Below are 18,082 nucleotides of genomic sequence, written 5' to 3' on the forward strand. Positions count from 1 at the left end.
ACAATTTTTTAGCATTACTGGAAACTACAGTAATCAGGCAAAATAGGAAAATTTTTTCCAAATACAGTTTCATCTAATTATAGTATACCATAAGTTTGATATTTCCCCTATTAAGTTCAGTTATGTCATTATTACACCTATTTGGTGGATTAAGAAAATGTTAAACATGTTAAACATCAGACTAGCCAATGGAATCAATGCAGAGACTTGTCTGTCACTGGGATCTTTGCAGGGATGTGCTCTTGACTCATCGATGACCATAACAATCATCTGCTCTGGATACGGGCCAGATCGACAATTATGTGAACCTTGGGATAAGGTGAAACAGACAGACTAACATGAGCATAGATGCAATTCAAACCCTTTTGGGAAGTGTTCCCAACATCGGTTGTGCTGATTAATGCAGCCAAACAAAAAAGTTTGAGATTACAAGGTTACACATTTGTGTTTTATGTATATGCTAGTGCAGGGATCGTCAGTCTTGGTCCGGGTAGGCAGGTGTCCCTGCAGAGTTTAACTTGCCTCAACACACCTGCCTGAAACCTTCAAGTATACCTAGCAAGACTTTGGTTGGCTTGTTCAGGTGTGTTTGATTAGGGTCGGAGTTAAACTCTGCAGGACACCAGCCCTCCTGGAACAAGTTTGATCTAAATTTAAACTCACAGAGTGGGCATGCCTCCTAAACTGTGCTAAGAAGGCTGTTCCAGGATTTAGGCACCAGATATGAAAAGGATCTACCACCTACAGTTGATACTGATATTCTAGGAATAATCAATTGTCCTGAATTAACTGAGCGTAGTGGACATGAGAGGCTGTTGTACCTCAGAAGCTCCCTCGAGGGATGTTTGAAAGAGAGCCAATGCAATGCTGACAGAACTGGAGCAATGTGATTATATTCAGTTTTGGAAATATGATCATATTAGTCTAGTTCTACTGTATAAAGGGATACAGTGTAAATATGATTTCCTTTGGGGTGAATGAAGTCTCCTTTCGTGTTAATGTTATGTGAATCACCACAGCATGCAGGTTTGGCCCGCTTTAGACCAGAGAGACACAGCAAAAAAAAACAGATCATATGCATGAGCCGACACAAACCACAAAACATATCAGACTCATTTGAAGTACACAGTAAGATGTATTTGCTTGCTATCTAAAACCCATGCTCTCTACAGAAAGCGGCTGCATAGAGAGACACTGCAGCGCTGGTGATAACTGCGGGTGTTTACAGGGGTTTGACAGATAAATATGAATTTGTAGCTAAATTGCTTACAGTGCCAAACAGCATTTCATGTTGTTTACATCCTTGTTTAAGTCCTTGCTACAACATATCGTTAACGCTAGAAACTATGCATGTAATAGATCAGTTTTATCAAATAAAATACTTACAGGTTGTGGCTCACAATTCACAGCTATTATGGTTGGAACTGTTTCTGCTTTGAGCAGTTTTTAGCCAAATTCTGCACTGAACGCTCTGGAAGCTGTCCTTTGGCAAATACTAGAGCTATATCTTTATTTATATCTTTTTTATAACTCTCTAAAATACAATTAAAATGAAATTGTAAGCACTTCTCTGTATGTGTCGTGTCCTTTGGAAGCCCAAATACAGAAACAGAAGAAGCGCTGTGTAAATAGCATTGTTTGGACAGATTTTTGCTTTCTCTGCTATAATATTACAGTGCACCTGGCCACACCCCTTCAGTGAGCGGGGTGTATGCGTGTAAACTGAAGTGTTTATGACTTCCTTAACCTGGATGTATTTTTTGTAGTCCCCAAACTTTTTTGCTGTAGGCTTTGCTAAGCTAACTCTGTGAAAGCCAATGTCTCCCTTTGCATTGAACTGAGCGTATTACATTCAGAGATGTTGTTTATGTTCACACAGCTACATTACGCATAAACTATTCTGATATCTTTGTGGACCACCCCTTTAATTATTGTTACCATTAAAGGCTGGCTAGATCCTCACACTGTCACCACAGAACTGTGCGTAAATCCCTCATAAAGGTGATTTTTGCATGATAGGGCCCTTTAAATGTCATCTGTGCTGTTAAGTGGGACGTGAATAACATCAGTAAGAAAAATAACCACAGTTCTCTGGAAATAATATGAATTATGGAAATTGGATGTAAACAGAATTAAGAGCTTTACTCCTGACATGTAATTGTTATGTTGCCTTTAAGCCCTTACTCTGATTATTGGAAATAATCGCATTATTCGTGCACATGTTAATGTAGTCACTGACACAATTAAAATGCAATAGTAATAATAAGAATTGGTTTTAAGTTTATAGAATACATTAAAAGCCATTCATACATTCTGTACCGGTTTAACCAGCTTCAAGTTTCACGTCATTTCCAATAAAAACATTTTGGCTGATGCTTCGCTTTGCTACATAAACATAGTTTACTGGACATTAAGGCCAATTCACACAGGTGTTTGGTGTGAAAACCAACTCAGATCAAGGACAAAACACACCAACAGGGGTAACACTGAACCTACAAACTCCAACAGACTTGTTTGTTGCCGTTAGTCTGTGTGGTGTAATGGCCTGTAAATATGGTTTGAAATGCTACATTTATATTTAGATGAAAGCAGTAATGACAAAGTAACTGCTGTAAGTGGGAATAAAATAAACTATATTTTTTATACTAGTACACCCTAATGTGTTATTTAGTGATGTCTGTCGCCACCTACTGGACTTATTTAATATATAAGACTTGGACAACTTTCTGATTTGCTTAGGCTGAGTTCACACTGCTGCCAAATGTGGCCCGAATCAGATTTTTTTGCCCACATGTGACTCAGGTGATGGCAGTGTGAACAGCCCAAACCGCATGGAATCTGATCTTTTCAGGTCAGATCTGTGCCACTTTCATATGTAGTCTTAAATCAGACACTGATCTGATGTTTTGCAATGCGACTGCAGTGTGAATGGTTATGTTGGATTGCATGTGACTTTTACATAATCTTTGAGCGACGTGCGTCATCATTCTGTGCTGCAAACATCATCTACTCCTCAGCATCACAGTAGAATGGCACACATGGTGATTACTTTACCACAGAAAGTTGGTTGTTCATTTTGAAAAAGATTTAGAAGGCAAAACTAGTGCTTGTTAACGATTGGGGCATGGGTTGATCGCGAAGCTGAAGAGCGTCGTGCGTGTTGCGAAGGAGGGAGAACTTTCTCTCCGAGAGAAAAAAGGGCAGGTGCACAAGCACCAAAACCCCCCTTCTGTACGTGTCTGCTGTTTATAACGAAGTAAAATGAAATGCAAACGGAGATAAAACAACTCCGCCATCACAGTTCAGTCTGCGGCTGCTCATTAACCCTTTATGAGTTCACTACACCTGTGGTCAAACAAACGCGCACTGCGGTTGTCATAAATCACAAATGATCAGTGTTTTCAATTACAAGTGACTTATTTTAGATTTCAAATGCCGAAATACACATTAGTAGTAGCAGAACAATCATTTACAGTTCATGAAATACACCACGGTCGTCTGTGAAAATGGCAATAATCATATAAGCATGATCTGACAATGTGCTTACTTCATACAGCGTCACGTGTGTATAATTAGACATTTTGTGCTGTCCGTAATTATACTTTTGCACATGCGTGTCAGTTTAGGACCATGATCTGTTCACACTGCAAATCTGATATTGGCCACATTTTATAAGGGCAGTGTGAACAGCCATACAAAAAAATCAGTTCAGAGAAAAAATCAGATTTGAGCACTAAGCCTGGCAGTGAGAACGTAGCCTTACTGAAACTCTTTTTTTGCTGCTGTCATAATTTTTTAGCATCTAGCCCTGTTTTTCTCAAAGTGGTGTGTGTGCGTGCGTGTGTGTGTCTTCAGCTCCTCCTGCTTCACACAGAGCCTCACAGATGCAGCAGAGGAAGTTCAGGATCAGCATCTGTTCTCCTCAGTTCCTCTGCCACTCCTGCTCTCCTTCTACAAATCATTGACAGCGTTTATCTACACTGAACCTGACAATGCATCCCAAGCCATGACTGCTGGATTCAGATAAGTGTAATGTCACTGGCCACCTGCTCAGTGCAACCAGGGATGGCGCTCAAGATCATCTAAACTGGGCCTATCAGCTGGCGCTGCACTGTGACACCAGCAAATCAGCTGACGGCACTCTGTTACACACTTCTGCTTGCTCGCCACACCATCTTTGAATGTGTCTGAATCTCTAACCTGTTTACAAGCTCCTAGGAAAGGTCAGTCTGCTTCTGGATGTGACCCTCTGTGCGCCTCTGAAGGGGAAACAGTCACACAGGATGTTGCAGAGCGTCACTCCTACTGACCAGACTGTAGCTGGAGTGGCATTGTAGCGATGTCTGCGAAACCACTCAAGAGGAGCGTATGCAGGAGTGCCTGAGAGACACAAGAAGACCAAACATCTGCTCAAAATGCTCCAGTACAGACAAATTCCCTTTAGTTGATCAGCAGAAGTTCACAAACATCAACAGAACTGTAACTCAAACTCACCTGCAAAGTATTTGTAGGCCGATCGCTTCAGCAGATCTCAGAATCAGAAAGAGCTTTATTGCCAGGTATGTTCACACATACGAGGAATTTGTTTTCATGACAAAGCTTCTACAGTGCAACAGGATTACAGAGACAGAACAAAAAACTGATAATAAATATATTAAAAAAATAAATAAATAATAGAAGTAGTGAGTGCAAATATACAGATTGACAAGTGTATGTACATGTTTATTACTATATACAAAGTTATATGTGCAGCTGTTATGTATAAATTGCATGTAAAGTGTGTTGTTGAATAAGTGTATATGTGTATAAAGTGTATGGCATGTAGTGATGTTGGCTCCACAATTATTATCATCAAGTGTTCATGAGATGGATTGCCTGAGGGAAGAAACTGTTTCTGTGTCGGGCTGTTCTGGTGCGCAGTGCTCTGTAGCGTCGACCAGAAGGTAAAAGTTCAAAGAGGCAGTGTGCTGGGTGTGAGGGGTCCAGAGTGATTTGGCAGCCCTTCTGCTCGCTCTGGATAAGTACAGTTCTTGGGGAGTAGGAAGGGTTGTACCAGTGATTCGCTCAGCAGTCCGAACTATTCGACGTAGTCTTCGGAGGTCGTATTTAGTAGCTGAGCTAAACCAGACAGTTATTGATGTGCAGATGACTGATTCAATGATGGAGGTGTAGAACTGTTTAGCTGCTCCCTTGGGAGGTTAAACTTTCTCAGCTGACGAAAAAAGTACAGCCTCAGTTGAGCTTTTTTGACAATGGAGTCAATGTGAGTGTCCCACTTCAGGTCCTGGGAGATGATGGTGCCCAGGAACCTGAATGACTCCACTGCTGCCACAATGCTGTCCATGATGCTCAGTGGGGGGAGAGCAGGGGGGTTTGTCCTGAAGTCCACTATCATCTCCACTGTTTTGAGCGTGTTGAGCTCCAGGTTGTTGTGACTGCACCAGACAGCCAACTCCTTAACCTCCTGTCTGTAAGCAGACTCGTCACCGTCCTGAATGAGGCCGATAAGTGTGGTGTCGTCTGCAAACTTCAAGAGCTTCACAGAGGAGTCTTTTGAAGTGCAGTCATTCGTGTACAGAGAGAAAACCAGTGGGGAGAGGACACACCCCTGGGGGGCGCCAGTGCTTATTGTGCGGATACTAGATGAGAATTTTCCCAGCTTCACCAGCTGCTGCCTGTCCGTTAGGAAGCTGTTGATCCACTGACAGACAGAGGTGGGCACAGAGAGCTGAGTTAATTTGGGCAGGAGAAGTTTTAGGATGATAGTGTTAAACGCCGAGCTGAAGTCAACAAACAAGATCCTCACATAGGTCCCTGGTCTGTCTAGGTGTTGCAGAGCATAATGCAGTCCCATATTTACTGCATCATCCACAGACCTGTTTGCTCTGTAGGCAATCTCCACAGCCGAAGTCCAGCAGCTTGATGTTCTGGGACTCTGTGGAAATCAGCAGGTTCTCTGGCTTGACGTCCCAATGCAAGATACCGCGGCTCTCACAGTGTTTCAGCGCCGAGATCAGCTGCACCAGCACAGGCAGGAGCTGAAGTGACGCGAGTCATCAATGCCACCTCCAGTGGCAGCTGACCCTGACCGTCCTGCAGGACAAACCTTCCATTATATCCAGGACTGAATCAAACACGGCAAACACAGCAGACTTCATACCGCAATTTTCAACTTTCAGTTTCTCATGGCTCTCATCCTTCGACACGTTCTTGATGGCCACCTGCAGACAAAAAAAAGCAGAGTAAATCACACCTGCCTGATTGTGACAAATGACATTTACTGACAGCAACATTTCTAAAGCATGTCTGAATGTAGGAGGGAAGAAAATTTCTTAGTGGCAGTCCATCAGACCTGCGGATTCCAGCAAACACTGAGCCAAATCCACCTCGTCCCAGCAGCGGGCCCTTCAGGTACAAGTCTGCAACACAGAAGAGCAGAAATGAATAACAGAGAGAAAACATGCTGCAGTCTCTTCAATGACAACTCATTTCCTAACTGAGCCATAAGATCTGGAAGATGAGCTGTGCTGACCTCTGCGAGAGCGTTTGGCCGGTCTTCTGGACGAGGTGGACAGCCTTTTCCTCTTGCTGTTCCTTTGGTCTGTGGATGCAGAATCAGCCAAATGTGAAGGCAGAGGAGCCAAAAAAACAGGAATCTCAGCGGTGCCGTCCCGTGTGTCTGTGTCCAGAGCTGCAGTCTGGGTGAAAGCAGCACTCCTGTGTCTGAAGCGGCTTGATGCTACAATATAAATCACACACAGCAAATACTTTTACTGCTCACTTTTCTCACACTTTCAATTAAGACTTGCAGTTTTTATTAAGCATCTCTGTAATTTTCCATCATTATAATTGTTTTAAAGAATATAACAAAAACATTGTTTAATAAATCTCTTTTGTTACGTGTTAACTTCTATAATCTTTTTCATATTAGTCAAACATCGTACAGCATCATACAATGACAAACCAATGACAAACAAACGAGCAATTAAAAACACTCACCTTGTCTTTCCTCACCCATGTGGGACATGGACAATCTCCTCCAACCTGCAACCAAACAACAAAACACAGATAAAATATGAAAATAAACTAAAAACAAAGTAATTAAGAAGAAAAAATAAGAACAAAAGCAAGTAAAACTGAAAAAAACAACATCAAAGCGTTTAAAGAAATAATCAGAAAACAAGAACTAAAATTAAAACCAATCCAAGAAAATGTGCTCTTTCAAATAAGTCTTCTCTCAGAAATGCTCGACAGCTTCAGAAATCTCAGGATTCACACAGAAACAGATTGCGATGGGTTTGAATGTTTTTATATGCAGTCAGAATTTATATCATAACACGCGTTGCTATAGCAACTACATTTGTAATAAGCGTTACCTTTAGTGCATCCTGACTTATTTTTATTTTTTATTATTATAATTCATGGAATTTTTCGATTTCACAAATCTTAATTATTCCTCATAGTCGACAAGAAGTGGAGTAAAATCGTTCACTTCATGGGGCATAATTTGATAGAGTGCAACGAAGGTCATATTTAATATTTCTGTTTAAAAAAAAAAAGACAAAAGGGGTGTAAAACAGACTTGTTTTCATTAAAAACTCTTGTTATAAAATTAAATAGCTATATATAACCGATCATTTTAAGAAGCCAATCAGCTTTCAGCAAAACTTTATTTCGTCATCGCCTATTCTAGCAGGAGAAAATTCTTTATATTTATCCAAAATCTCACAGGAATTCAAGTGTATGAAGTTTGTGAAAACAAAACAAACGAGCTCAACAATGAATGTACCATGATGAAGAAGTGGACGATGATGAAATTATTCTCCATTCGTGTGATCTGCAGGCATCATAAGCTCCTTTCAAAAAAATGATTGGATTATTTTCCGAGGATCACATTTTTAGGTTATTATTTACGCAAAATTTGTTATTATTACCGAATTATGCTAAAGCAGGACATTGTGAAAGGTCACGTGACTGACGTCCCTGACGTCACTCATCGCGTAATGAATGTATGGCCAAAGCAGTTTTAATAAATTAATTTTAATAAAATGACCTGTATAATAATAAAAAATTAATAATGATGATAATATTAATAATGATAATAATAATAATAAAAGTATTAATAAATTAGGCTTCAAGCATTTCGTATGTAATCATGGTCTTATGACGTTGATGTGTTATTTAATTATAATGTTAAATAGAAATTAAACTTCAAGAGTGATATTCTACCTTATTCTTATTCTTAGTGCTACCTTATTCTCCGCGTACGAGTGGGCGCAGCCATTTGAATCATTTTGGCTCGAAACTTCCGGTCTCATTCACTTCCATTTATTTTTAAACGTTAAAAACAGCTCGTTTTGCTGCTTGGTGTTGCAAACTGATATTTTCTTATTATATTATTTTACTTCGTCTGTATTTTCATGCAAACACTTGTTTTTAGAGTAAGTAGTTTGACCGTTTTTGCCGTTTATTATTCCAAGTCATTTCTCCCATAGGCAATTGAATCGGAAGTTCTAACAATCGCAAAAACGAGCTCACTTCCGCATTGAAGAAGAAGGTCAATAAAGATATTAAGGGGGCCAAGATGGCGGCGTGACGTGTGGACGTGGTTTCGGAGGTGTCTTCAGGAAAATTGAAATAGGTCAATATATAGCCGTAAGAATACATATCTTTGTGTATAAATGCGTATATAAATATTTTACCACGTTACTCACCTTGCACAGAACTTTCTATGGGCAAAAAGAAAATTAACAAAACTTCTAAAGGGAGAACACGTGCGCCTACTATGGAAACTGTTGTAAGTGATGAAACTAGTATCGCTCGCTCACTGGACATAAGCTCATCGGAGAATACAGAAGACAACAACTGGTTTGACTCACGACCAGATATGAATGATCATCTTGCAATCCCGCTTCCCGATACTCCTTTAAAGCCTGCTTCTAAGAAGGCAAAACTGCAAGACAGGGATGACAGTTCAACGGAAATTTTGATGGCGATTCGCGAGCTGTCTGGAAAATACGACCAGATGTTGCAGAAAATTTCAGCGATCGAAATAACCACTGGATCAACTGCTAAGCAGATTCAATCTTTGTCCTCCACTGTTTCCCAGCTCGTTACAGAAGTAGCAGTGCACAAGGAATCTCTGAAAGCGGTGGCTTCGGAGATTCAGGAGCTTAAAAAATCAAATAAAAACTTTAAGGTCGAAATTGGGGAAACCAAGCGCTACAGTTGGAAATGGACTCTAAAATTACATGGCGTGAGAGAGAAGGAGGGAGAAGATACTCGGAAGAGGGTCATTGATATTCTCAGCAACGTAGTACCTGGCATCAGCGATGATCTCGAAGCCGCTGTTGACATTGTACATCGTCTTGGCCCTAAAAGAGGGGACGGCTCTCACAGATCCATCATCGTTTTGTTTGTGCTCCGTCGTTTTCGCGACCTCGTTTGGCAATCCGCCAGAGGCTGCAAATTCCTTATCGACAACAAGTTGCGAATCACGGAAGCCCTTTCAACAGAAGATCGGGTCGCCAGAGAAAAACTGTGGCCTCTTGTTAAAAAAGCCAGAGATGACGGCAAAAAAGCATCCTTTCGGGGTTCGTTCGCATTAATAGACGGTCAAAGATACAACTATGTTGATGTGAAGTAGATTGGTCTTTCACAGGGCGATTTAGTAGACCTACTATCACATCTCTGAAGATTTTTTTCTCTCTCTCTTTTCCCATGACTCCGATGACGTGACCTGTCATAACTTTAAGTGATTTGTCTTTTTTTCTTTATTCTCAATTGATGAGGAAATGAATAGTAAGTATGTAGTATGCTTACTCTCCGTTGATTTAGCATGTGAATAATTAAAAAGGTTAAATAACAAAGTTCGCCATTGAAGTTAATGATGTGCTATCCTTAAATTGATATTCAGTTCATTTTTTCTTATATAAATACAGTAATGTGCAATGGTGCGATTAACCTACGTTTGCATTTAAGAATTGTTCTCGGTTATATGTTGTTCCTATCTCAGTCAGTTTTTTCGATCTAAATCTAAGAGGTATACTTTTTCTTAATATTTAATGGAATATAAGTTTAATTCATTTTCTGTTATGTCTTTAAATGTAAGGGGTTTACGTGACGCTATAAAAAGGAAAGCTGTTTTTTTGTTTTGTAAGAGCAGTGAGTCTGATATAATTCTACTTCAGGAAACACATTCATGTGAAATGGATGTTAAATTTTGGAAAAATCAGTGGGGCAATACTATCATTTGTAGTCATGGCTCTAACCATTCTGCTGGAGTTTTAATGTTATTTCACAAATTTAAAGGTCAAATTCTTGGGACAAAATCAGCTGATGATGGAAGATGGATTATTTTATCACTTAAACAGGATAACTCAAACTTTATTATTTGTAATATTTACGGTTGTAATTCTAGATCAGATAATAAATCTTTATTTTCTCAAATAACTTTGGAACTAAAAGAAACAATTGTTAAATACCCGGATTCTATTATCGTTCTAGGTGGCGATTTTAATGAGTGTGTTGATAACACTTTGGATAGATTTCCTCCCAGGAACAATGATGGTCTTCATTTAAATACTAATATTTCAGCTTTATGTTCAGAATTTTTCCTAACAGATGCCTGGCGTTTTTTTCACCCTAGTTTATGTGACTTCACCTGGTCTAATAAAAATAGATCCTACCAGTCAAGAATTGATCTCTTTTTGCTCTCCTCTTCAGCTCTTCAATTTGTAAATGATATTTCTCACTCATTTGCTCCCCTTTCAGATCATAAACAAATTATATTAAAAATGTCTGGCAATTCCAATGAACTCCCAAGTTTGCGTGGGTATTGGAAATTTAATAATTCCCTTCTAAAGGATAATTCTTTTAATGATAATATTAAAGATTTATTTTCAGGTATATTTTCCAAAAAATCTGTTGATAGTTATAGAACAAAATGGGAATTTTTTAAATTTAAAGCCAGACAGATTGCTATTCGAAGAAGCAAAGAGCTGAAAGCATCTAAAAACATTAAAATATGTAATCTCTTGAATGAAATGAATACTTTATTGCTAAAAATACTAACTCCAGAAGAAGAATTGCATTTAAGGGAATTAAATATTCAAATTAATCAGGCTTATTTGGACTTGGCTAAAGGGGTGTTTGTTAGATCTAGAGCAAAATGGCTTGAGGAAGGAGAGACTAACTCCAATTATTTTTTTGCTTTAGAGAAAAGAAACTGCAGGAGAAACTCATTAACAGCACTCAATATTGATGATGCCAAATGTACAGATCCAAAAATAATTTCTACTTTTGTTTCTACTTTCTATAGTAATCTTTATACTTCTGAATTTAATACAGATAGTTGTGAAAATTTCTTTAAAACAATTAATAATCACATTTCCCCTATTGATGATGATTTTAAAGATATTTGCGATGCCACCTTGACACTGGGGGAAATTAAATCTGCATTATTTTCCATGAAGAAAAACAAGTCCCCTGGCGTTGATGGTTTTTCGGTTGAATTTTATATTCATTTCTGGGACCTAATACAGTGCCCTTTGCTCTGCATGTATCAAGAATGCATTAGTCAGAGAGAAATGACTTCATCGATGAAACAGGGCATTATTTCTCTAATTCCAAAATCCGGGAAAGACTCTCTGTTAATAGATAACTGGAGGCCTATTACGCTTCTTACAGTGGATTATAAAATATTGGCCTTGGTTTTCGCGAATAGATTAAAAGTTAAGATCAATAATATTATAGGAGAAACACAGTCAGGTTTTCTAAAAGGTAGGCACATTAGTAATAACATTAGACTTATTTTAGATTTGGTGGATTATGCTGACTTTGTAAATTCTAAAGCTATATTACTCTTTCTGGACTTCTATAAGGCCTTCGACACCGTTGAGCATGAGTTTCTTCTGCAGTCTCTCAAACAGTTTGGTTTTGGTTCCTCTTTTATTAATATAATTGAAATGTTTTATACAGGGATCACCAGTTCCGTCATAATTAATATGTTCACCTCACAAAGATTTTCTATAAAACGCGGTGTCAGACAGGGATGTCCAATCTCCCCACTTTTATTTATTTTGGTTACTGAATTATTATCATTGAGTATTATGCATAACCAGGATTTAAAAGGTATTTCCATTTTTAACAGGGAGATCAAAATCTCTCAACTAGCAGATGACACCACGCTTTTTTTAAGAGATAAAAATCAAGTTTTTAAAGCCACTCAGATAGTTAAACTTTTTTCATGTGCATCTGGACTAAAACTTAACTTATCTAAATGTGAAATAATGTCTTTGCATAAATGTGATGACAAAATAATTGAAGGTATTCCAGTTAAAGACTCAGTAAAGTATTTAGGCATTTACATATCACAAAATTTAATAGCCAGGCAACATCTTAATTTTAGTAGTAGATTAAAGACAACACAAAATATTTTTAATCTTTGGTTACAAAGAGATATATCTCTATATGGGAGGGTTCTTCTCTCAAAAGCGGAAGGTCTTTCTCGCTTTGTCTACCCTTCACTTTCCTTGTATACAAATGATGGTACTATTAAAAGCATTAATAAAATTCTCTTTAACTTTATATGGAAAAATAGGCCCCACAAATTAAAAAATGATGTGATATCACAATGTAGAAGTGAGGGGGGACTTGAAGCCATAGACTTCTTTAGATCTGTCAATGCATTTAGAATAAATTGGCTTAAAAGATGTTTATTAAATCCAAATTCTATATGGTTTTTCATTCCGAATTATATGTTTAATAAAATCGGTGGTCTCTCCTTTATTTTAAAATGTAATTTCTTGCATAGTAAACTTCCGGTTAAATTAGCCAGCTTTCATCAGCAGGCTCTTCTTGCATGGAAGTTGTGTTACCTCCACAACTTCTCACCCCACAAAACTATCTTGTGGAATAATAAAGATTTAACTGTTAGAAATAAATCTCTTTTTTATCCTAACTGGTTTGATAGAGGCATAATTTATTTACTTTCTTTATTTGATGATTTTGGTAATTTACTATCTTATGAGCGCTTTATGACTGTTCATGACTTTCCTATTCCCTTTAGAGAATATAATACTGTTCTTAAAGCTATACCTACAGGATTAATGCATCTGGTCAAAAGTCATATGCAATACAATACAAAAAATATGAAAGAATCAGCATTAGTACTGGAAGGCATTGACTTTCATGATAAGAAATGCAATAATAAGCATATTCAATTAATTTTTCAGCAAAGAAATCGTATTGCTCCGCGAGGCAAATTTCATTGGGCTGCATTAATTAATAATATAGATTGGAGAAAAGCTTGGTTTTTGCCTCATAAATACTTCCTTCCTAATAAAACTAAAGAAATTCACTTTAAAATATTGCATAAAATATATCCGGCTAACTCATTTGTTTCCAAATATGTTGATATTCCAAGTAGTTGTACATTTTGTGGTAAGGATGAGGAAACTTTAATACATTTATTTTGTACATGTGAATTTGTTCAGAAATTTTGGTTTGACCTCTATCGTTATTTAAACACCCCTCCTACCTTTGCACAATCTTTTAGTTTAAAAGAAATTATTTGTTATTACTCAGAATCTTCACATAAATCTAAAGAATTTATTTTCAACTTTTTTATCTTGTTTGGAAAATTTTTTATACATAAGCAAAAATGCATGGCTTCAGTCCCTACTTTTCGACATTTTCTGATTGAAGTTGACTCACTGCTCAAATCTTTCCGTATATGTAAAAACAAAAAATGTGTCAGATTCCTGGTCCTATATGAAGAACTGCTGTTTACGGACTCTGATTTGAGGTAGAACGCTTTCCCAATGCTCTTAATTTAATTTCATACACTTTTATACAATTATAATTTATTCACCCCTTCCTTTGTTTTGTTAATCTCTTTTTTTTTTTCTTTTCTTTTCTGCAGCTAATGTAATTTGTATTTTCTCCTTTGTATGTCTCTTATATCGATCTCCTGATTGTGGTTGTATATTTGCATTCTTTAATAAAAAAAAAAAAAAAAAAAAAAAAAAAAAGATATTAAAATATATTTATGCGTATGCATATTTTGTTATGCTGAGGTGCGAGGACAGGTGTTCACATTAGCGTTTTTATTTTTAAGTTGATAGCTTTTATAGATCAGCGTAGTTCTGTTTTCAAACTTTATTCACTCTAAATTCTGTGAGATTTTGGATAAATGTAAAGATTTATCTCCAGTGATGACGCAGTATTGATAAAAGCTGATTGGCCTCTTAAAAATGATCCTGATCAAATTATTTAATTTCTCTTTTAATTTCACAACAAGAACTTTTATTGAGAACTAGTCTGATTTATAGATAGTCTAGACGGATTTTAGATATTTTAAACAAATAAACTTTATTTTAAATAATAAACAGATACTCTAAATCTTAGTGCCCGATCAAGCAGTGAACGATTTTACTCCATTACATTAATTCCATGGGTTAAAATCATCAAACATAAAAATAAGTCAGGATGCACTAAAGGTAACGCTTATTACAAATGTAGTTGCTATAGCAACGCGTGTTATGATATAAATTCTGACCATATAAAAACATTCAAACCCATCGCAATCTGTTGGTTGAGAGACGAAGCGACTTTTGTAGAGCATTTCTGTGTGAATCCTGAGATTTCTGAAGCTGTTCGAGCATTTCTGAGACAAGACTTACTTGAAAGAGCACATTTTCTTGGATTGGTTTTAATTTTAGTTCTTATTTTCTGATTATTTCTTTAAACGCTTTTATGTTGTTGTTTTTTTCAGTTTCACTTGCTTTTGTTCTTATTTTTCTTCTTAAATACTTTGTTTTTAGTTTATTTTGCTATTTTATCTGTGTTTTCTTGTTTCCTTGCAGGTTGGAGGAGATTGTCCATGTCCCACATGGGTGAAGAAAGACGAGGTGAGTGATTTTAATTGCTCATTTGTTTGTCATTGGTTTGTCATTGTATGATGCTGTACAATGTTTGACTAATATGAAAAAGATTATAGAAGTTAACACGTAACAAAAGAGATTTATTAAACAATGTTTTTGATGTATTCTTTAAAACAATTATAATGATGGAAAAGTACAGAGATGCTCAATAAAAACTGCACGTCTCAATTGAAAGTGTGAGAAAACTGAGCAGTAAAAGTGTTTGCCGTGTGTGATTTATATTTTAGCATCAAGCCGCTCCAGCCGCAGGAATGCTGCTTTCACCCAGACTGCAGCTCTGGACACAGACACACGGGACGGCACCGCTGAGCTTCCTAGTTTTTTGGCTCCTCTGCCTTCACATTTGGCTGATTCTGCATCCACAGACCAGAGGAGCAGCAAGAGGAAAAGGCGGTGCACCTCGTCTAGGAGACCGGCTAAACGCTCTCGCAGAGGTAAGCACAGCTCATCTTCCAGATCTTATGGCTCAGTTTGTAAATGATTTGTCATTAAAGAGACTGCAGCATGTTTTCTCTCTGTTCTTCATTTCTGCTCTTCTGTGTTGCAGACTTGTACCTGAAGGGCCCGCTGCTGGGACGAGGTGGATTTGGCTCAGTGTTTGCTGGGATCCGCAGGTCTGATGGACTGCCAGTAAGACATTTTCTTACCTCCTTCATTCAGACATGCTTTAGAAATGTTTCTGTCAGTAAATGTCATGTGTCACAATCAGGCAGGTGTGATTTACTCTGCTTTTTCTGTCTGCAGGTGGCCATCAAGTATGTGTCGAAGGACCAGAGCCACGAGAGACTGAAAGTTGTAAGTTGCAGTATGAAGTTTGTTGTGTTTGCCGTGTTTGATTCGGTCCTGGATATAATGCAGAGTTTGTCCTGCAGGACGGTCGGGGTCGGCTGCTGCTGGAGGTGGCATTGATGACCCGCGTCATTTCAGCTCCTGCCTGCCCCAGTGTCCTGCAGCAGCTGGACTGGTTTGACCGTCCCAGACGCTACGTCCTGATCCTGGAGCGTCCGGCTCCTTGTCAAGATCTCCAGAGCTTCTGTGAGAAGAACGGCTGTCTGGATGAGCATCTGGCCAAGAAAGTGCTGGTGCAGCTGATCGCCGTGCTGAAACACTGCGAGACCCACGGTGTCCTTCACCTGGACGTCAAGCCAGAGAACCTGCTGATCTCCAAAGAGTCCCAGGACATCAAGCTGCTGGACTTTGGCTGTGATCTGCTGAAGCGATCGGCCTACAAATACTTTGCAGGTGAGTTTGAGATACAGAAGGAAACATTCTGTTGATGTTTGTGAACTTCTGCTGATCAACTAAAGGGAATTTGTCTGTACTGAAGCATTTTGAGCAGATGTTTGTGGTCTTCTTGTGTCTCTCAGGCACTCCTGCATACGCTCCTCCTGAGTGGTTTTGCAGACATCGCTACAATGCCACTCCAGCTACAGTCTGGTCAGTAGGAGTGACGCTCTACAACATCCTGTGTGACTGTTTCCCCTTCAGAGGCGCACGGAGGGTCACGTCCAGAAGCACACTGACCTTCTCTAGGAGCTTGTCAACAGGTAAGAGATTCAGATACATTCAGAGATGGTGTGGCGAGCGAGCAGAAGTGTGTTGTGTGTTTCTGAAGACGGTGTTGTGTGTAACAGAGTGCCGTCAGCTGATTCGCTGGTGTCTCAGTGCAGCGCCGACTGATAGGCCCAGCTTAGATGATCTTGAGTGCACTGAACAGGTGGCTAGTGACATTACACTTATCTGAATTAAGCAGTCATGGCTTGGGTTGCATTGTCAGGTTCAGTGTAGATAAATGCTGTCAATGATTTGTAGAAGGAGAGCAGGAGTGGCAGAGGAACTGAGGAGAACAGATCCTGATCCTGAACTTCCTCCTCTGCGTCTGTGAGGCTCTGTGTGAAGCTGGAGGAGCTGAACACACACACACACACACACACACACACACACACACACACACACACACACACACACACACACACACACACACACACACAGCTAGTCTATAATATGGCAGCTGCAGGCTTGCTGCAGAGCCATTTGAGTTCCAGCGAGGGAGAGCTTGAGCTCTTGCTCCTCCTCCTGTAAGCTGTTTTAATGCGTAAACCCACCCCACCCCTAACCCAAACCCCCAGTGACATCACTCGTAGAAGAAGTGCAAGGACGGAGGAGCTGGGGTTCAAGCTCCCCCTTGTTGGAGCTCAGCTCTACCCAAGTGGCTCTGCAGTGAGCACCACTTGGGAAAATGAGAGTTGTCAAATACTTAGATACCAAATAAGTCCAGTAGGTGGCGACAGACATCACTAAATAACAAATTAATGTGGTTTTAATTGAGAACAGCAGAATAGGAAATGAAAACAACTACATAGTATAAGAAACAAGGTTATTTACATCCTGTCCAATACAGTAATCAAAAAATGAACAATAAAGTTTATTTTATACCCAGTTACAGCAGTTACTTTGTCATTACTGCTTTCATCTAAATATAAATGTAGCATTTCAAAGCTACATTTACAGGCCATTACACCACTCAGCCGAACGGCAACAAACAAGTCTGTTGGAGTTTGTAGGTTCAGTGTTACCCCTGTTGGTGTGTTTTGTCGTTGATCTGAGTTGGTTTTCACACCAAACATCCGTGTGAATTGGCCTTAATGTCCAGTAAACTATGTTTATGTAGCGAAGCATCAGCCAATATGTTATTATTGGAAATGACTTGAAACTTGAAGCCGGTTAAACCTGTACAGAATGTATGAATGTTTTTTTTATATATTCTATAAACTTAAAACTTAAAAACTTAGACTTGTTTCAGCTGGTTGTGTATTGGTTGTTGACATTTAAAATTGTTTTCTGCTATCTGTGTTTAGTACTAGCAAGCTTTAGCCACTGTTTCCTTTGTTTACTGTAAGAGCTTGTGTGCCGAGCCGGAGGTTTTTCGCGCCCCCGCCGCTGCAATCTCGGGTGTTTTTTAACTTGGAGGCGTGTCCAAACGCCAGGTAAACACTATATATTTGAACACATTAGGTTTAGCTAGCAGGAGAAGCACTTTAGCATCGAGAGCAACACCGAGTAAGTACATTTAGACCTGTTTTTCAGTTGCTGTGTTTGGTTCGAGAACACTTAGAGTTGTTTCAGCTGGTTGTGTA

The 18,082-nt window shown here is 38.7% G+C and overlaps 1 protein-coding gene and 1 pseudogene across 1 annotated transcript; one reads left to right on the top strand and one right to left on the bottom strand.

The window, feature by feature from the left end:
- Positions 1–4,050: 4,050 nt before the first annotated feature.
- LOC130236728 (serine/threonine-protein kinase pim-3-like) lies at positions 4,051–9,364 on the bottom strand (annotated as a pseudogene).
- Positions 9,365–14,893: 5,529 nt separating this feature from the next.
- Positions 14,894–16,802, top strand: LOC130236730 (serine/threonine-protein kinase pim-3-like). Its single transcript, XM_056467481.1, has 8 exons — positions 14,894–14,912; positions 15,173–15,379; positions 15,493–15,575; positions 15,690–15,740; positions 15,818–16,187; positions 16,313–16,492; positions 16,580–16,662; positions 16,758–16,802. Exons 1-8 carry the CDS (start codon positions 14,894–14,896, stop codon positions 16,800–16,802), a joined length of 1,038 nt encoding a protein of 345 aa, XP_056323456.1.
- Positions 16,803–18,082: the final 1,280 nt, after the last annotated feature.

This window comes from Danio aesculapii, chromosome 10 (genome assembly GCF_903798145.1).
Source record: "Danio aesculapii chromosome 10, fDanAes4.1, whole genome shotgun sequence".
In the NCBI taxonomy this organism is placed as follows: Eukaryota; Metazoa; Chordata; class Actinopteri; order Cypriniformes; family Danionidae; genus Danio; species Danio aesculapii.